Raw genomic sequence first — 21,655 nt, forward strand, 5'->3', positions numbered from 1 at the left:
AGGCACTTGCAGTGCCTGGGGTGGGCTGGCAGCAGCTGAGTGCTGGCTCCAGCACAGCCCCTCCAGCAGAGCCTGTGCTCTTCCTGTGGCTGAGTTTATACAGACTCCATGTGGTGTGGCCTTGGCTCAAAACGACCTTTGAATCTCTCCCATCCCAGCGACGTGTGACTGAAGTACACCTACTCCATCCCAGAGGGACACATTTGCTTTACCAGTAATTGATACCCTGTGCTTTGGGAGGCACATTTGACCTATGTGTGACAAGCAGAAACTCGAGGCCATGGGTTTGATGGGACCAGGCCAATAAAGAGAAGCAGGACCAAGGCCTGCCTCAGGTAATCAAGGTACGCACCTGAACTGAGTCAGGGTTCCCAGTTCAGATCAAAACTTACAACGAAAGGCCTTAAACAAAAGAGAGTCATTCTCCTGTGGTGGGGAATACAATGATGGAGAAGAGACAAGGTAGCCCTGGTGCATGGGTGCATCCATGCCTGAAGGGATTTGGAGCCTGGACATATGGCTGGAGGGATGTAAGGCCTAACTGAACATGGCCCATGGCAGCTATTCAGAAACAAGGACAAACCCGCCATGTTGATTTCACAGAGATGTTGAGGGGAGCCTGCAGAACAGAGCCCACAAGTGGAGGCCTCATGTCAGCACAGAAATCTGGAGCATTCAGACAGGGCAGGAGCTGGGGTTCAAGACAGCCAGACTTCAGTATTGGGCAGAGAAGGGTAAACTGAGTGGTAATCCCTGGTATGGGCTGAAGGCCTGTGTCCGTGCCCCACCTAACTATGGAAGCCAGAAGCACAAGGTTCTCTCTTGATGTTTCCTGTCCATCTTACTTGCTGCTGTCAAGGGAGAGTCCAGCAGGGACTGTAGTGGTTCTGGAACATCTAGTACTATTGGGACAAGAGACCTGCCCCTGTCCCCAGCTCCTGGCAAAGGGATAGTAATTCAATGACTAAGTCTAACCCACATTCTCTAGCCTTTTGCTCCCTTTGCTAAACAAGGCTCTGCCATGGTTCTCCATGCTGCAGTGGTGACTCTGGAACTCTAAGTGGACTTTAAGAACATAAGGTGACCAGGGACACGGTGGGAGGCAGCCTGAGACGCTCTGGCTTAGTCTCTGAATTCCAGTGGTGTTTCAGTCTACATTTCCAGTTCCCACTTCTTATATGCCTCTCTAACTCAGTGGCTACCCCACACTAGGCCAGAGTTGCCTCCCTTCGTAACTATGATATAACGCACCTCCCTGCACCCATCCGACTCCTTGGAGCCATTTTAGCTGGCTTCCACCACACTGCCAAGAACTGCAGAGGCATACCAATACACTGGCTGACAGTTTGACAAATTACTAAAAGCCCAGCTAATAACCAACGCACTTGCTATAAGGGCGCTGCTTTAGCTCTAGTTAAGCCCAGTAAATCCTCGGCTAACTCAACTGACAGAAGCGCAAACCCATCTAAGGGTGGCTGCTAGAATCTAAAGATGAAAAGGAAGCAGGTGAGCTGAGTTCTCCTCCTCTGTCAGAACATCCTGGAGAGAGCCCAGCGATTGCAGCTAGAAAAGCACAGAGACGTGGTAATTACAACTGCAGTCCCACTGTGCCTCCCAGAAGGAAAAATAAGATAAAATAAAACTTTAAAATCAAGACACCCTCTAGGTGGACCTTCATCGCAAATGAGCCACCTACTAGACTAGGCACTGTCACGTCCTTGCCACGGGCCACCCCATACCACGACCCCGATCTCGGCTGCTTAGATGGGGGAACTATTTCTTTAGTCTCTTAAGATGGTTATCAGGATAACTGCTGTTCTCTGAAAGGATGGGGACACACACTCCCTGGATGAAAAATGTCAGAAAAGCTCCTCTAATTGCTAGAGTGAGCCTTGAGCCAACCCAACGAGTCAGGACCGGTATCATAGGAACTGGGCACTGGCACCAGCTAGCCATGCCTCCCCACACGTATAAAATCCCACTACCCATGCCTAGACCTCAGCTATATATTTAAAAGGGGAGGACATTTTGGACCCTTTGCTGTGGAACTTGAAAGACCAACACTTTCATCTCTGGATGTCACGGAGTCAGAAGAAAGTCAGAAGGAAACACTTGGAGGAAAACCAGGGTCTGCATCAGATGGGGAGGCCTTGGCAGGGTCTCCTAGTGGAGACCCCCTCATTCTCTCTCTACCGGTTAAGAGGAGACGCTGTGGAGAGGCTCCCTTCTACTGCCCAGCTCCCAGCTCTTTTGCTCTCTACTGTCTAAGCAAGGTGGCCTTGTCACAGAATCCACAGGGGACCGCAGACAGTAGGTGAGGAACCACCAGCACAGGGATGCTGCTAGGGTCCGAGCATGTCTGTGCTACAAGAGCTGCAGTTTTAAGACAACCCAGAAGACCTCTGCTTTGGTTCTTATACCAAATACTAGAAAACAGAAATAGAATTGTGGTTTAGATGGTGCACACTGAATGTCAGGTGACATGGCAGCACAGGAAAATATCCAGCGGATATCCAGTGGACACGGAGTAGAGACAGACAGACTTAGATGTAGAAGGATTATTTAAGGACATGATAGTACTTTGGCTGGTATCCCTTCACTCTCTTCCCACAAACAATGTGGCCAAACACAGAGAGCGATAACAGACAGGGATGAAATTTCAGGAGTAAACGGTATTGGAAGAAATACTAAATCAAATATGAAAGGCCCTGCTTGTAATTCCCGTACTCAGAAGACTGAGGCAGGAGGATTGCCTCCAGCTCCCATCTAGCCTGGGCTACATCAATACCTCCTGCTCCACAGAAAGAAAAGAAGAAATATTCCCCAATTAGTTAATAAAAATTAATTCTCATGGCTAATAATACCAGAACCAGACTCGAGGTAACACTCACTGATCGCAAGGGTGTGCACACTAGCACCCTCATACGGGCTGTGAGAAACCTTTTGGAAAGCGCTCTGGCAGCCCACATCAGGCCATAAAGTGTTAACAGCAAGATCTATAATATTACCTGTAGGAATCCACCCCGAGGAAACATTCAAAAGGAAGCAGGAGGCTTAAAATGTATGACTGGGGATATTCGTTAATGGGGAATGCTTAGTCTCTGTAACTGCAAGAAACCGAAGCCATCATAACAAATTATGATCATTATAGGATCTTACAGTAACCACTGCATGGGCATTAAAACGTTAATTACGGAGACAGTGAGGTAACAGGGAGATCGGCTTCTTCACTCATTTGCCATGATTTTAGGTGGAAAAGAAAGAACAAGATATGTGATTATGCAGACGGTTCTGCAGCCCACGCTCCGTTTGTTATGCAGGTCTGCGATAAGACAGCAGGGTTTGGGATGCAGCCTCCAGAACCCTTCGTCTTTCAAATGCACCGGATTGCTTTGGAATGGAAATAGGCAAGGATGTCAAAACCGTCCGGCAGGCCAGTACCTTGGCTCCATCCACACTGATGATCCGATAGCTGTTCCTGGTGACATCGTAGAAGTAGGAAACAGTGACGGCCTGCTTGCTTGCCGGCACCCAGTTCTTCTTGGTGCTGGGGTCAATCTGGAAGACGTGCGCTCGCGTGGTGAAGATGGGCTGCTCTCTGCAACAAGACGGATGCATATATGAATTAATGGAACTTGACCTAATGCATAATTTAGGATTTCTAGGCCACCCACCAACTCATATGATATTAAATAGCTTATTGGCAAGAATACATATGCATGAGAACAATTAAAATGAGGGGGAGGAGGAGGGAGAGGAGAAGGGGGAGGAGGAGAAGGGGGAAGGGAGGGGGAGGAGGAGGAGAGGGGGAGGGGGGAAGAGGAGGAGGAGGAAAGCACCCCTGTAGGTAGTTTCTGCAGCCCACACAGCATTTAGCAGCAACTACCTGGAGACTGCTGGGCAACTGGCCTAATGATCAATTTGCTTAAAATGAAATTCTTCGTTGAGAGTTTTTACATTGCTGTCAAGAGTTCTATTTTTTTTTTCCTGACACTCTGTTGGCAATTGTGGGGGTGAGGGACTCTTTGGAACTAATTCATTTTAGAAAATTAAAAAATTTTATTTTGGGAGCCTCTGCATCAGTTTTAGGATTCTGTAACCTATTCGAAGCTTAATGTTTAAGCATTTCTCAGGTCTGGGGAGCTGTCTTGAATGACAGAATTATTCCACAGCCTTGGAAACATTGCCAGCTTGCTTTTAAAACCTGTAAGGACTGTGCAGTGTAGCGGGGCTGTCAGGTTTTGTACAGACACTCCTTCTGGTCTAATCCTTACTGAGTCTCCCTCCCACTCCGGCTTGGGACTGCTATCTCTTTCATCCCACCTGCCCATGACTGCTTCCTCTGACTGCTGAAAGAAATGAACCAAATTAACACATTATCTATGTTTCTTCCTGTTCAGTAAAGAATTAATTAGGTCCTGACAATAGGGATTAATAACTAAGACAGATTTGAAAACTGTAACAGAATCCACTGCACAGTCATGCTTTGAGATATCTACCTAACAAAGTAACAACGACGACGGCAACAACAACAGGAAGAAACATGGACTCATCACCAAATCTGCTTTTTAAAGAAAAGCTTTGTAGGCAAACTCTGGAAAATTCTTCAAAGTTCAAAATAGAAACTGGGGAGGGGGGCCTACAGCATGCAAAAATAAAGTCACAAAAGCACTATAGTAAGTACTGATTAAAGATACAAAATTAAATCTAAACGTTTGATTTTGGTTTAGTCAAAGTCTTGGTGATGTCAAAAGAACTGATGACGAACAGGGCACCTGAGTGGGCACAGAAGTTCACAGGGAACTGTGCAGTGGCTGTGCAGTCGGTGGGGAGGGGGAGGGCAGGAGTTTCTGAGCTCGCTCATGCCCTCATCCCTCCATACCTCCCACCCCCACTCCCCTACACGTAGCGCCTGCAGAAGACTCATTACTGGAAACCCAGCTCTCAGGGGAAACTTTATTCTAGGAAAGCAATTTACTCTTTGAGCCTCATACGAGGGATGTCAGATAATATTATGGATATTGGTGTGGTGTTAGAGGAACTCGGGAACATCTGGAAGAGTATGCTAAGAGTACAGTGCCAATATAGCTGCTTCTAGAGCTGGCATTCCAGAAGAGCAGCAGGAGGCCGGCATTCCTGCTCCCCTCTAGGCCCAGCAAGCCGGAAAAGTACCAGCAGGAGTGTGGGTCACTAGGTCATCTCCACCAAGTGAGTCTCAAGTTCATTCACTGGCTTCGCCCCAAACCCGCACCCTTCCTGTGGCTATGTGACAGCTGTGGAAAGAAAAGGAAGATTTTTGCCATAATGTTTCACATCTGCTGTCAAGAGGCCAAGCTGTGCAGAGCGCGTATCCATGTGGGGAAGTCTGACGTCTGGATGGCACAGCTGTGCCACTCACAAGACAGTACTGTAGCTTTCTAACCATCTAACTACAACACTGCAAAGAAAAAAATGTTCTCATGCAACATGTGAGGGATGACGGAGGTGAGCGGCTGTCACCACAGAGAGTTTGGGGGATTAAATTAGACTGAATCTTGGCTGCACTCTTCCCCTACATCATTAACCAGTAGCCCATGGGTCAGAGAAGAGCTCCTTTCAGGGATGGAGCCCCAGCTTTTGGACCTCCCCTTCTGCTCCCTCAATGAGGGGATCTGGGACTGAGTGTACACATGCAGGGTGTGGACACAGGTTTGCTAAACCTTCATGAGAGTGATTAGCCATGATTACTAAAATTACTAGCTCCCAAGCCTGTCTTAGCCCCTGGACCTGACTCTCTAGGGAAAGGGCCTGGGGCCTCCCTGATATCAAGAGTTCTAGGTTCCTGGGAAAGCCTGTCCTTAGACATTATCCAAGGATTCAGAAAACAACATGGTCCCCACAGCCAGTGTCTCTCATCTAGAATGACCCGGTTGACAGTTAGTGACTCAGTCTACTCCTGAAAGGTCTACTACAACTCTGGAGGTCAACAGTGGAACCGAGGAAGGATTCTATGGATGCAGAGTGTGAAGAGAGGGGGCTGGGGTTCTCTGGTCAGAGAGCAGAGGCAGTGTTCTCACCAGGAAGGAGGGAGAGAAGGAAGTCAGCCTATTGTGCTTCAGCAATGACTTTCTTAAGTACTGGGTCCTTAAAGCCTGCAGGAGTGAGGACCTGAGACGATCAGTCAAAGCGCAGAGGGATGCTGGGAGGAAGACTGGAAGGCAAGGTAAGAGCGCTTTGTGACTTATATAGCCCAAGTAGCCCACTGTCTGCTTGGATGACTTGGGTCAGGTGAGCACTCGGACAAGAGGCCTCCACCTCCAAATTTGCCTTCTCAGCTCTGGAATCTGAAAACCTTGAGTGCCTCCATGACCTCAACCTGGAGGTTGGGGGGTACAGCAGGTTCGTCTGGGCAAACCCCTGGTCACCAGAGCCAGGTTTTCCACAGGGAGAGGCCTAGAAGGGACGCTGTTAGGACTCCCACACCACACATCCTGGAAGTGATCACTTTACCAAAAAACTATGGCCCTACCGAGGCCACAGAGCTACTTTCTTTGGTCTTGAGGTCCCAGCAAACAAAGGTGGTGATGAGGAATGGAGGGCAGGGGGTTGGGCATGGAGATGGGACTAGACGGGACCTGGGCCTGCACAGCCATTCTAATAGCAGTTCTGTGCCCAGTAAGCCACCCACAGGACTGGGATTTCCACATGAATAACCCAATCTGAGAGTGCTGGGGAGTTTCGAGCTATCCTTCTGATATTCAAAAAGTCTAATGTTATTTCAAGAAGAAGAAGGAAAAAAAAAAAAAAGATCGGGATGAAAAGAACAGCCAGGCACTGACATTTACCAACTGCTTAGCATTCTGCATATGGGATTTCTCATTTAAGATCACAATAATCCTGAGGAGAAAGGGCTGTACAGGTGGGAGAGGGAGGCTCAGAATGGCCAGGAGGCCTGCCTGGGTCACACAGTAAGTGAGATCTGAAAGCTTTAACTCCCTGTTAACCGTGCCTTGCAAGAATACTTAACACAGTAGCTATGGGCAGTGTACAGCCTCTCACGTGGCTCCCAATGTAATCTCCTCCCCTTGATGGTGAGACTTACTTTGGCCTTGATTGATTATTGATTGATTGGTTGATTCCGATTGGGGTACAAGGCAGTTAGATTTTAGGCAGGGACTCCGATCTGTGATTCTCTGACTTTGGCCTCCTCTCTGGGGTTTTCACTACCAAGTCTGACTCTCTTAACCAACAGAATACAGCAAAGGCCACAGGTTGTCATGTGTGTGACTATACACAACTGTGACTTGTTTTTAACTGACTCTCCTTTGCTAGCTTTTGGAATATTAAGAGTCCCACATTGGGGCTGGGGATTTAGCTCAGTGGTAGAGCGCTTACCTAGGAAGCGCAAGGCCCTGGGTTCGGTCCCCAGCTCTGAGAAAAAAAAAAAGAGTCCCACATTATAAAGCACCCCCCTATTCTCAGGAGACAGCATTCTACCAACCACTATGTGAATTCCGAAGCAGATCCTTCTGCAATCAAGCCTTCCTGTGAGGCTTCAGCCCCTACCTGATTATAGGACCTGACTCAGGACCGCATCCAGCTAAGGGGCCTTCAGACTCCTGCCTTACAGAGACTTGGCTTAAGCAGCTAACGTTGCAGTTTATTACCGTGAGATAGATAACTAATTCACTGTCCTTTACAGGTCGTCGAGCTACACAGATGGTAACACCCTCATCAGATCCTCCTGACAGCTGGGAGGGGACGGTGTTCTCCACACAGTGCTCAGGGTCACAAGGCAATGCTAAGCTGCAAGGAGACAAACCAGAGTGCTTGAAATTCAGAGAAACAGACGCCAACTCGGAGAGTGAATTTGGCCTCACCTGAGAAGTTAAAGTGTGGTAAGTAGGACATCACTGTCAGATTCTATATGTGTGCAAATCACGGTAAGGAGAGTCTAAAGAATGAGGACTTCCCCACTCAGGAGGCCACAGGCCCCTCCCAGCAGGCACCGGCAGAAGAGTGTGATCAGAAACCACCTTCAGATCCAGTTTCACCCCCCTCTCCTCGGTGCTCCGTGGGTGCTTGGGGAGTATATCTGAAATACACTCCCGTTCCTTCTCCGTGGCTTTAAATAGAAAGCAGATGTTTCCGGATGGCGAAATGCTTCTCCAGGCAGACAATATAACCTACCGCTCCCTTGCATAGTCTTTTAAGAGCTGAATAGACACCAATTGCTGCTCATTGAGCACATTTTGGAACCTGACAGTAATTGTCCCCAAGAATAATTAGATGCTCCGTGCAACATATGTATGTTTGGAACATGAAAACCCCTCGGCAAAGCTACCGTTCCAGCTTCGAGCGATTTCTGGCTGGTGTGAAGTGATTCTGCAAAGAACTGGCATGCTACTTTTTTTTTTTTTTTCCGGAAAAGAGAGAGAAATGAGGCTTTAACTTGTCATAGTCTTGCACTTGCTCAGTGCCCGGCTGCTTTCTGACATAAATCTATAAAGCCAAATGACTCTTCTTTGCCTGCCTCTATTTGATTTGAATTGCAAAAAGTGATTTGGAAATTATTTTTGCAGCTATTTAAACAGTTCAAAGTCTCATAACATCCCTGTGTAGTCTCCTCTCGAGATCCTTCAAATAAGCATCCATGTAACACCTAAAGGAGAGATTCCCCAGGGCGAGATGGTAAGGTCTTGCCTGGCCAGCAACACAGGCTGCTCTGTTTTACCCCTCACGGGCCAAGCTTTGGGAACATTCACAGGCCCCAGAATACCTACCCTGCTCTGCCCTGTTACCAAACTGACTTCTACTGTTCCTCTGTGTGGGGTGTGTGTGTGTGTGTGTGTGTGTGTGTGTGTGTTGGGTGTAGTGTGTGTGTGTGTGTTGGGTGTAGTGTGTGTGTGTGTGTGGTATGTGTGTGGTGTGTGTGTGGTATGTGCATGTGTGTGGTATGTGTGTGGTGTGGGTGTATGTGTGGTGTGTGTGTGTGGTGTGTGTATGTGTGTGGTGTATGTATGGTGTGTGTGTGGTGTGTGTGTATGTGTGTGGTGTGTGTGGTGTGTGTATGTGTGTGTTGTGTGTGGTGTGGTATGTGTGTGTTGTGTGTGTGTGTGTGGTGTGTGTGGTGTGTGTGTGTGTGTCGCTTTAACCATTAAAGAACAACCTCAGGGGTCATTCTTTTGGTGTCTCCCACCTTTTGTTTGACACAAGGGTCACCACATAGGCCAAGCTAGGTAGCCAGCCAGCTGGGGCTCTGCTTGTCTCTATTTGCCTCTCACTTCACCGTTGCTGGGGTTACGGGAGCATGCCACCAAGCCTAGCTTTTATGTTGCTTCGGGGATGTAAAGACAGGTCCTCATGTTTTGTGGCAAGGACACCATTTCCCAGTCCCGTGGCTCTTTCCTTTAGGACTTCTGTTGTTTGGGAGTGTTGCGGATCACACCCAGGGCCTCACACACGCTAGGCAAGCATTCTACAACTAGCCTCTCCCCAGCCCTTTTCCAGCACTTCTGGATCTATACTTTCTTATGACCACGCCAACACCGGGGCCATTTTGGGACCTAAAATTCCTCTCGCAGTGGGCTGGAAGTCCTACCGTGGCATCTCATGAAGTCTGATGTGTAATCTATTTTTATTTTGTTTGTTTTGTGCATTACCATGTTATATTCCTTACTCTCTGAGGATACCAAGCAAGGACCAGAAGCGATGCTTACCTGGCCTCTGGCCAGCATTCCAGATGGCTAACAGGCCTCTTGCCGGTAAGGCCAAATACCCAGAGCCCAGACAGAGAGCTACAAGGGGTGGAGGGATGCAGACAGATTCTCACATATTCTCTCAAGCAGAAAATCTAATTCACAAGCACGTTGGGGTTCTACTCTCATACAAAACCCAAACAGAATGGCTACCACTATTGCAAAAATGACGGCACACATGAACAGGAAAATTCAGTAAGGTGATAAGGTATAAATCACTAATCAAAACCCATGAGTACAAATAACCAGACAGAAAGAATAATAAATTTTTAAAAATTTCCATTCATGGGGCTGGGGATTTAGCTCAGTGGTAGAGCGCTTACCTAGGAAGCGCAAGGCCCTGGGTTCGGTCCCCAGCTCCGAAAAAAAGAACCAAAAAAAAAAAAATTTCCATTCATAACATCAACCAAAGGAGTACAATGCCCAGGAATCTATTTAAGAAGTATGCAAAAATCTATTATTAAAAAAATAAAACTTCTACTAAAAATTAAAAATAATAAAAAACGTAAGACCTTCAAAGGTACATTGAAGGAATCACTAATAAATATGACCTACCCCATCCTTACATAAGAAAGTCACTATGAAGATGTCAATGCCTCTAAGTTAATATGTGAGGAATATAACGAGAATATCAGCACGATTATTTTTAGAACTAGACAAGGTCATTTGTATAGAAAATGTGAACAAGTCCAGAAAGTAGAAAGTCTGAAGCTGAGGAGCAATGGGCGATATTTAGCTGTGTCAGATCCTGAAGTGTATTATTATAAAGCTAACAGCAAACAGAAGGGAAGCGTCAGCAAACAGGCGGACCCAGGCACGGGCAAGAACACGTTCTATAAATAGAAGCCTAGAAACTGTGGGCACCATACAGACAGCTCTGCCCATTTTCAGGGACAAAGCATTATTCTTGTTCCAGGAATGCACAAGTACCTGGCGGACCTGACCCCGCCAGGCCTGAACCCCAAGCCCACCTCCCTGCCCCGTCTGAGCCCTTCAAGTGGACCACAGCTGCCTCGCTGTGTTAAATTATCCCTACACACCACCAGACAGCTAATTATCACACCTAATAAATCAGAGACCTCAGAGTAACAGCATTTGTCATAAATCTTCCTCATCCACTGACGGGGGATTTCCCTTCAGGTCACATTTACACCAGAGAGTAGAAGAGACAAGTGTCCCCAATGAACGATGACAGACTTGATTAACGACTCTACTTGTTCCTTGGAGTGTCCAGCAGTTTTTAAAGAGCATTCAGCACACATTCTCCTATTATGGTGTGGATCTAATTAAGTTCCATAGGCTGGGGGTTACCCCGTGGGAGGACATCTGATCCATGCCCATGGACGCCAGCAGGAGAGAAACAAGCCTGGAAAGCAAGTATTTCCACAGGTGAAGCTCCTCTGAGGATACAAAGTAATAAAGAGCTTATGGGGAAGGTGAGAAGGTGAGGGCAGGCTGAGGCTTCATCATGGACAGACTGGAGAGAAAAGAGAACTCATTACAACGCAGTTCCAGGTCCAAATGGCGCAGACACATCTCTCCTTCCTCCAAACACATCTCCCTCACTCCTAGCTGGAGGTCTGGGTCTTATTCTCTAGGACCCCTGGGCAGCTACAGGAAGGGGCATCTGGAGATGAAGCCAATGGCTGGACACAACCCTCAGTGTATCTGAACACCGCACGAGGAAATCAGTCTTTATCTCAGGGCCAGCATCTGCCAACTGTGCTCCATGGAAATTTTTATCAAAGCAATTTTCTCTTCCAAATGCATTTCTAAAAAATACATACGTAGGATAAATGTTAAATGGATTTAGATATTTGTTCCCATAATTATGTAATCGCAATTTTAAGACGTGGCATTCTCAACCCAATACTGCTGGGAAATCACATGGATGGTACGTGATACATACATCTGTCATATAAGCGTCACCTAGGTGTGTAACCTGCACTTACAGACTACTTTGGGCATGCAGGGGACATTCTGTCCACTATGTGTTACCTATGGAAAGCACCTTAAAATTTCAGGACAGATTCACCATATTCTGTAGAAAGCACACTGAGTATATAAACCATAATATTACAAAACCACTCCAGGGCTGAGGATATGGCTAAATCAATGGAGTGATTGCCGAGCACCCATGGAGTCCCAGGTTCAATCCCCAGGACTAAGACAGGTTATGATTGGCACATGCCTGCAATCACAGTACTTATGAAGTGGAGGCAGGAGGATCAGAAATTCTAGGTCACCCCGAGGGTACACGGTGAATGTGAGGCCAGTGTGGGCTACACAACGGTCTAGCTTCAAAAGAAATCAGGGTGAGTAGAACAAATTTTGAGTAAAAAAAAAAAATCAGAATTTTAGAGTTCACATACTATGAACCCCACCACACAAAACTGGGAAACATCCACAAAATCTCTGGGAAAGCAGGTGGTGGTTAAGTTTGCCAGACTCACGATTAATGATCTCTGGGACAGTCCAATTCAAGCAAGTGAAACGTCTCACCGAAGGAACAGTTTGTGTTCTTCCTCTTGCTGTAACACATCTGTGCACACAGATTTTCATACTGGACTGCAGCAACACAATGTAACCCACTCTATGTGGCTTGGCAACTCCATTTCTAGTCTTTTTTTTTTAAGATTTATTTATTTATTTATTTATTTAATGTATAAGAGTACACTGTAGCTGTCTTCAGACACACCAGATCTCATTACAGATGGTTGTGAGCCACCATGTGGTTGCTGGGATTTGAACTCAGGACCTTGGGAAGAGCAGTGAGTGCTCTTAACCACTGAGCCATCTCTCCAGCCCCACGATTTCTAGTCTTAACTAAAGAGGGGCTCTTTAAAAGACTAAGGAAATGCTGTTCTCAGTTTTAAATGTTGAGGGATCAGGGGTTGGGGATTTAGCTCAGTGGTAGAGCGCTTGCCTTGCAAACGCAAAGCCCTGGGTTCAGTCCCCAGCTCTGAAAAAAAGAAAAGAAAAAAATAATGTTGAGGGATCTATATTCACCTAAAATAAAAAATAAATTAGATGTTTAGATATGTAGTTTGTCTTAATAAACCAGAATTTTCTTTGATGTTTTATACTGACAGTGTGAGGAAGCATTTACAAATGAGTTGGCCAATCAGTAGCAATGAATTCGTTGGTGAGGCCATGCCTTGCTGCCTCTTACCCACTTAGTTTGGAGTCAGATCTTATGATCTGCTGCTCTCCCATTAGTATACCAAATGGGCTGGGGTGATGACACATGCCTGTAATCCCTGCTCTGGGGAAGCAGAGGCCCGACGACTGCCTTAAGTTTGAGACCGACTTTGTCTACATAGAAAGTTTCAAGCTAGCTAGAACTATATAGTAAGACTCTGCCTCACAGAGATTTTAATAAGTGGGCATGGTGGCACACACCCTTGATCCTAGAATTTAGGGCAGGCAGATCTCTGAGTCCAAGGCTAACCTGGTCTACAGAGTGAATTCCAGGAGATCCAGGGCTACCCAGAGAAACAAAGGAAAAAAGATGTTAATAAAGAAAATTAAAGCGTGGGGGAGTATCTCTAGGACATGCCAGAGACCTGGGATATGGGAGGCCCCAGTCAGTCTGTGAGGGGGACTCTCGCTGAGACTCCCAGCAGTGGGGGATATGGAGCCTGAAGTGGCCACCTCCTGTAGCCAGTGGGATCCCAGTGGAGGGATAAGGAGGCTAACTGACCCACAAAACCTTTCTACCTACAAGTTGTCCTGCCTAAAAGAAGTGCAGGGACAAAGACGGAGCAGAGACTGAGGGAACGGCCAACCAGTGACTGCACAACTCGAGACCCGCCCACGGGCCAGCACCAGTCCCTGACACTGTTAATAACACTCTGCTGTGCTTGCAGACAGCGTCCTAGCACAACTGTCCTCTGAGAGGCTCCATCCAGGAGTGACAGAAACATGCAGAGGCCCGCAGCCAAACTTCAGAGCTCAGGGAGTCTGGTGGAATTGCTGGGGGAAGGACTGAGAGACCTGAAGGGGACAGAGACCTCCACAAGAAGACAACAGAGTCAACTAGCCTCAACGCTTGGGAACTCCCAGAGATTGAACCACCAACCTGGGACCCTCCCCATCTCAGACCTTGAAGCAAATTTGCAGCTTGGCCTCCATGTCAGGGCGGGTCTCCCAACCAAAGGACTGGGGGCCAATCCCTGACTCTGTTGCTTGCCCGTGGATCCTGTTCCCCTAACTGGGCTGCCTTGTGTGGTCTCAGTGGGAGAGGATGTGCCTAGTTCTGAAGTGACATGATGTGCCAGAGTGGATTGGTACCCAGGGTAGGCCTCCCCTTTCTCAGAGGAGAAGGGGAGCAGTTGTTTGTGGGGAGGACTTAGAGGAGAGGGGGGCTATGATCAAGATATAAAGTACATAAATAAATTAATGGAAACTTTTAAAAATTAAAAATTAAAATTGATATTTTATGGTAGCTGGGGAATGCTGAGTTTAGAGCCCAGAAGTAGCATCGTAGGAAAGGCAACACAGAGGGGTGCCTTGCACCTGTACTGAGACTGAAGGGAAGAAGGAAGAGACTAGAAGCTTCTCCTGAGGCACCGTACAATCTTCGCTATACCAACGAGGAAAGTCGTGACTCCAGGGACCTCTGTCTGTTTAAACGTTTACTTCCAGGAGCCCCACCAAGTTCTGGCAATGAAGATCAAAGACAAACTCAGGTATGTTTCCTGCAGGTGGAGTGGAAGTCACCTCTAAAACACCAGCAGAGTGCCCTGCTTCACAAGGATTGCCTCAGAGGAAGCTAATGCACTAGGAGCATTGTCAGAGGCCACACAACCCAGGCGATTGGAAACGCCCAACTGCAGCCCCTCAGCTATCCTACCTGAGGAGAGGGGATGTTAGACCACCAAAAGACTGAGAACCCACTGTGAGACTGTTAGCACCCTCTCCCCAGCCACGGCACCATACCACTGCACTGCTGAAGGCTGACTCACTGAGGATCCTTTTATCCTGTACGTCATGTCTACCTTTCAACAACAAGAAATTACATGGAAGGGCTATTTGGGATGATCAGATCGGGAGTTTTTCCAAAACCGTGATTGATAAGATAAAAGGTTTAATGGGGAAAGTTGACAACAGGTAAAAAGAGATAGCTAATTAAGCAGGGAGATGGAAATTCTAAGCAAGAGTCAAGCAGGAATACTGAAGATATAAACCATGACTGGGGCCAGCAATGGCTCAGTGAGTAAAGGCTTATTGTGTTAGTCTAATGACCTAAGTTAGAGCCCCAGAATATGACAAAGGCAGGAGTAGAACCAAGTCCACGAAATTGCTTTTGACCTTCGACAAATGTAAGTGGATATGCATATCCGTATGCAAGTGGATGCCCACAGTCAGGCACCACACACAGATGATGGTGATGGTGGTGGCAGTGATAATGATGGAGGTAGTGGTGGTGATGATGATGATGATGATGATGGTGATGGAGGAGGTGGTGATGATGATGATGATGATGATGGTGATGGAGGAGGTGGTGATGATGATGATGATGATGATGGTGATGGAGGTGGTGGTGGTGGTGAGATGATGATGGTGATGGAGGTGGTGGTGGTGGTGAGATGATGATGGTGATGGAGGTGGTGGTGGTGGTGAGATGATGATGGTGATGGAGGAGGTGGTGGTGATGATGATGATGATGATGGTGATGGAGGTGGTGGTGGTGGTGATGATGATGGTAATGGAGGAGGAGGTGGTGGTGATGATGATGATGGAGGTAGTCATGGTGGTGATGATGATGATGGTGATGGAGGTGGTGGTGATGATGGTGATGGAGGAGGTGGTGGTGATGATGATGATGATGATGGTGATGGAGGTGGTGGTGATGATGGTGATGGAGGAGGTGGTGGTGATGATGATGATGATGATGGTGATGGAGGAGGTGGTGGTGGTGTGATGATGATGGAGGTAGTCGTGGTGGTGATGATGATGATGATGGTGATGATGATGATGATGGTGATGATGTGGTGGTAGTGGTGGTGCTGCTGATGGTGGTGATGATGATGGTGATGGAGGTGGTGGTGATGGTGGTGATGGTGATGATGTGGTGGTAGTGGTGGTGATGATGATGATGGTGATAGAGGTGGTGATGGAGGTGGTGGTGGTAGTGGTGGTGCTGCTGATGGTGGTGATGATGATGGTGATGGAGGTGGTGGTGGTGATGATGGTGATGGAGGTGGTGATGGTGAGATGATGACGGAGGTAGTCGTGGTGATGATGATGATGATGGTGATGGAGGTGGTGGTGATGGTGGTGATGGTGGTGATGGTGGTAGTGGTGGTGCTGCTGATGGTGGTGATGATGATGGTGATGGAGGTGGTGGTGGTGATGGTGATGATGTGGTGGTAGTGGTGGTGCTGCTGATGGTGGTGATGATGATGGTGATGGAGGAGGTGGTGGTGATGGTGGTGGTGGTGGTGGTGGTGATGGTGATAAACATTGTGACAGGACTGAATTATGCCTTGGGTGGGCTCACAGGTAAACTGGATGGGGCTGAGGATAGCATCTCCAAGGTTAAGGCCATGACAGTAGAAACTTTCAAAGCTGAAAAGCAAAGAGTAGGGGCCCCTCCCCTCATCCAATACAAGAACTGAGGAAAAACTGGGGAAGGCGTAGCATGCATAATAGATCTACAAGAAGAAGAACGAAATGAAGTAACGTCAGACACCAAACCACAGATCCAGGGTGCCAGGGAAGAGCAAACTAAATGTTAAAGAAAACCGTAAGCTCTAGTTCGGATTTCTGTTGCTATGGTAAAACTCCTGAGGAAGAAATGACTCGGGTGGGGGAGGGCGGGTGGCTCACAAGTCACACTCCATCACTGAAGGAAGTCAACACAGGGGCCCAGGGCAGGAACCTGGAGCAGGGACCGAAGCAGAGGCCCTGGAGGGACACCGCTTGCTGGCTCCTCCCTGTGGCTTGCTCAGCTTTCTTTCTTACACAGCCAAGGACCAGCTGCCCAGGGGTGGCCCTGCCCAGTGAGCTGGGCTCTCACACACCAATCACCAGTCAGTAAAATACTCCACAGACTCTCCCTCAGCCAGTCTGATGGAAGAAATTCCCCAACCTCGGATTCCTCTTCCCAGGTGAGTCTAGTTTGTTGTCAACTTGGCAAAAACAAAACAAACAAAACAAAACAAAACAACAACAAAACCCCAGCAAAGCACACCAGTACTTATTACACAAAACCTTCAGAAAATGAAAAACAAAACTTTAAAAAGAGATCAGGTGAAGGAGGAACAACCTACCTTACTAGTAAAGGAACAAATCAAAAAATGACTTTGCTCCAAGACCATGCAAGCAAGTCGACAGTGGGGTGTGGTGTTTAATGTGTTGAGGGGGACAACAAAACAAAACAAAACAAAACAAAAAACAGCCTAAAATTCTGCACTTTGAAATATTATCTTCTGGGAGTGCCCAAGAGAAAGAGTCTCAGATGAAGCTTGGTGGATTTGTTGAGGACCACCCTGCCTTGCAAGAGACATTAAAGGAAGCTGGAAATGTCAGAATGTAGATGTACAAAAAGAGATAGGGCTTCAATAGGTGAATGGTAAAACCAAACCGTCCCTTATGCTCAGATGGCTTAAACAGGTAACATGATGTTCGACAGGAAGCTATGCAAGGTGTCTGGCCATGCATGCATGTGCTTATGTAAGTGTGAAATGAGAGACCGAGATGACACAGGGTGAAGGGAGGAACTCTACCATTCCACTGCTGGAAGACACTGTGGGGGTCTGAATGAAAATAGCCTCCACAGGTCCACAGGGAGTGGCACAATTAGGAGGTGTGACCTTGTTGGAGTGGGTGTGGCCTTGTTGGAGTGGGTGTGGCCTTGTTGGAGTACGTAGGTATGGAGGTAGTGGCATGTCACTGGGAGCTTTGAGGTTTCAGAAGCTCAAGCCAGGCCTAGTGTCTTATTTATTTCCCACTGCCTGTGGAACCAGACATAGAACTCTCAGTTACTTCTCCAGCACCATGCCTGCCTGCATGCTGCTATGCTCCTCACCATGATGATAATGGACTGCACCTCTTAAAGCAGCCCCAATTACATGTTTTCCTTTATAAGAGTTGCCAAGGTCATAATGTCTCTGCACAGCAATAAAACCCCAAGATGGGCACTTCTGTCTGTGAAGCAGGATATTGTTATTTGAAAGTGAGTTTGGGCTGAGAATGTAGCTTGGTTAGTATCTCACATTCCTCAGAAACACAAAACATAAAAGACAAGAAAAGTATAAAGCCAAAAAAATTTGTGTGTGTGTGCATGCAAGTGTGTGTGAGGTGCGTGTGAAGTATGTGTTCATGTGTGAGGTGCATGTTAGAATGAGCATGAGTGTGTCTGTGTATGAGTATGTGTGCATGTTTGTGTTTGTGTGCATGTGTATGTGAGTGTATGTGTCTGTGTGAGTGTGTGTATGTTAGAGTTGGGAGGTGTTAAAGAACAAGAGCAGCACAAAAAAGCAAATATAAATTATCATATCTGTAGACATAATCCAATTATATCACCAATCACCTTAAAATGTCAATGTTTTCAATTCATCCATTGAAAGATCAGACTAGATTATAAACCAAACGCCAGTATCTGTTATTGACAAGAACCCCACTTTAAATATAAAGGCACAATAGACTAAAAGGGCAAACAGGAAGACAGTGATGGTTCATCAACAGATAGGAGAGATAGCTAGACTAAGCTCACACAGAGCAAATTCAGAAGCAACAGAAGTTACCAAGGTTAAAGGGTGCCTCGCTCTTGAGGGACTTCACTCAAACAAGACAGGGGATACTTGATGGGCATGCACCCCACAACAGTGTAAAAATACAGGAGCAACAACTGACAGAACTGAAAGCAAACAGAACCATGCATGGTTTTGGAGGCTTCGACAGCCCTCCAGGACAATGGAGGAGTCTAGAAGGCCAGGGCATCAGTCAGGGCACAGCTGAACCTAACATCACCATCAATCGGCGAGAAAGATGGACAGTCATGGGTTGTTTCATTCAAACAGAAAAACAAACAAACAAGACTACACATTGCTCAGCTCACCGGGGAATTCACCAAGGCAGACTACATTCTGGGTCACAAAACATATCTTAACAAGTTTAAAAGAATAAAAGTCACATGATATCTGCTCTGAGAGTGGAATTAAACTAGAATTTAATTGTCTAAACTGATGACATCATCATTCTGTGGTGTGGTTAAGGGGAAGAGTTTTATTGATAAGACAGCAAGAACAGCCAGAAGCCTCTGGGAGCGTCTATAGCAGAGAGAGAGTGAAAGACTGAACATGGCCATCAGACTGGACGTGGTCATCAGACTGGATGTGGCCACCAGACTGGGCATGTCCAGGACTATCTGTGAGAGAGGGGAGAACAGCAAGGGAGAGAGAACGGAGAAAAGATAGTGAGAGAAACAGGAGAGAAGGAAGGGAGGGCAGGGAGGGAGACAGAGAGAGTGTGTTGGAAATAGCAGGGTTATAAGGAGAATGAGGAGCTGCAGGAGGGAAGCCTGTGAGCTGGGGGAGTTTAGGGTAGATAGAGAGTAGGGTAGATAGACACACATGGGCTTTGACAAGCCTAACAGGTACTCGTGGTAGTGAAGGAGCCTGGAGCCCAGCCTGTGCTTTAGAATGCTACCAGGCATGGCAGATAAGCAATTTGTCCCTTCTTCCAATGACTCCATTCAATAGAGAGGAACCAGCTTCATAAGTTCCTGAGGGATGCTGGCTTTTACCTAATGACCAGGAGTCCTCCTGTCGTCTGGGCTGTACCCAGTTCTGGATATCTGAACTGCCTTTTGGAGTCTGGGGGAATTGAGGCTCCTTTGTACCTGACATTAATAATAAGGTGGGTGTGTTTTAGATTTTCATTGCTGTTATAACATGGACTAAAACCAACCTGGGGAAGGAAAGGGTTTATTTTGCTTACATTTCCCCATCACAGCCCAGCATCCCTGGAGGAAGTCAGGGCAGGAGCATGGAAGCAGGAACTGAAGCAGAGGCCACGAAAGAAGGCTGCTTCCTGGCTTTCTCTGCATGTGTTGCTTAGCCTGTCTTTTTACGTAACCAAGAACTACTTGTCAAGGGGTGGCACCATCCACAGTGGGCTGGGCCCTCTCATATCAACCATTAATCAAGAAACCATCTCACAAGAATAGTCCATAGCTGAAGGAGGCGGTTTCTCAGCTGAGAGTCCCTCTTCCCAGGGATGCCCATGCTTGTGTCAAGTTGACGAAGACTAACCAGCACAATGGCGCTGTGGTTTGGGTGGGAGGGTGCTTATCTAGCGTGTGGGAGACCATGGGTTCCATGCCTCAGCAGGGAGAAAGAGAAAAGGAGGGGGCTAGAATAAATCAATAACGAAAAGAGCTAGAAATTGCAAAATCTTTGAAATATTCAATAACACACTTTCAAACAGTACACGAGCCAAAGCAGAAACAGCATGATGATTTTAAGACTACATGAAAATAAAAATGTAACTTATCAGAATGTGGGGATGAAACAAAGGCAAGAGAGGGAAGTTTACAGAATTAGAGGAGAAGAAAGATGAGGGCTGGTGAGGCGGCTCCGTTGGTAAAGTGCTCACGTGTGAGCATGAAGGCCTGAGCATGGGTCCCCAGCACCTACGCGGAGAAGCTGGGCAGCCTACAGCTATAGCTGTGCACAATGAGGACAGAGGCAACTGGGTCCTGGGCTCACTGGCCGGTCAGTCAAGCCAGTTGGTGAGCTCTAGGTTCAGGAAGAGACTCTGTCTCACAAACCATGGTAGAGAATTCCTGAGGAAGATGCTCAACACTGACTTCTGGCCACACTGACCACATGCACCTGACAAAAATGCACCTACAGTATAGTACACTACAGTACAGTGTACTACACCAACACAGTACACTACACTACACCAACACAGTACACTACACTACACCAACACAGTACACTACACTACACCAACACAGTACACTACACTACACCAACACAGTACACTACACTACACCAACACAGTACACTATACTACACCAACACAGTACACTACACTACACTACCACAGTACACTACACTACACTACCACAGTACACTACACTACACTACCACAGTACACTACACTACACTACCACAGTACACTACACTACACTACCACAGTACACTACACTACACTACCACAGTACACTACACTACACTACCACAGTACACTACACTACATACCACAGTACACTACACTACATACCACAGTACACTACACTACACTACCACAGTACACTACACTACACTACCACAGTACGCTACACTACACTGCCACAGTACACTACACTACACTACCACAGTACACTACACTACACTACCACAGTACGCTACGCTACACTGCCACAGTACGCTACACTACACTGCCACAGTACGCTACACTACACTGCGACAATACACTACATGGACACAGTATAGTACACTAACACACTACACACACACACACACAGAGTGAATTTTCATCCATAACCAGGCCATTCATCTCAGCACTTGGAAGTCAAAGCCAGCCTGGAATCTGTAAAGAGATTCTGTCATAAAGGAAGGAAGGAAGGAAGGAAGGAAGGAAGGAAGGAAGGAGAGAAGGAGGGAGGAAGGAAGCGAAGGAGGGAGGGAGGGAGGGAGAGAGAGAGAGAAAAAGAACGGAGGGACAAGAAGGAAGAGCTAAATAGTCACCAAGCATCCATCTTAGAAAACTGGAAAAGGAAAGGAAATACAGAATAAACATAAGAAAACAGAGGCGATTAGATGAGAATATCTGTGACAAAGAAAACAGGAAATCAATATAGAACCAAAGGCTCGTTCTTTGAAAGGGATCAGGGTTAGCAGTAACTGTTGTCCAGGATAACTAAGGAAAAGAGCAAACATTACTGATACTAGAAACAA

General features: G+C 47.0%; 1 protein-coding gene across 6 annotated transcripts in view; it reads right to left on the reverse strand.

The window, feature by feature from the left end:
- The window catches only part of Homer2 (homer scaffold protein 2), a 92,082-nt gene that overhangs the window by 29,382 nt on the left and 41,045 nt on the right, over positions 1-21,655 (reverse strand). For all 6 annotated transcript variants that reach the window (XM_087551633.1, XM_087551630.1, XM_087551635.1 and 3 more), the window contains 1 exon segment: positions 3,442-3,598. In XM_087551633.1, coding sequence (XP_087407759.1) covers positions 3,442-3,598 — 157 coding nt within the window.

This window comes from Rattus norvegicus, chromosome 1 (genome assembly GCF_021556685.1).
Source record: "Rattus norvegicus strain SHRSP/BbbUtx chromosome 1, alternate assembly SHRSP_T2T, whole genome shotgun sequence".
In the NCBI taxonomy this organism is placed as follows: Eukaryota; Metazoa; Chordata; class Mammalia; order Rodentia; family Muridae; genus Rattus; species Rattus norvegicus.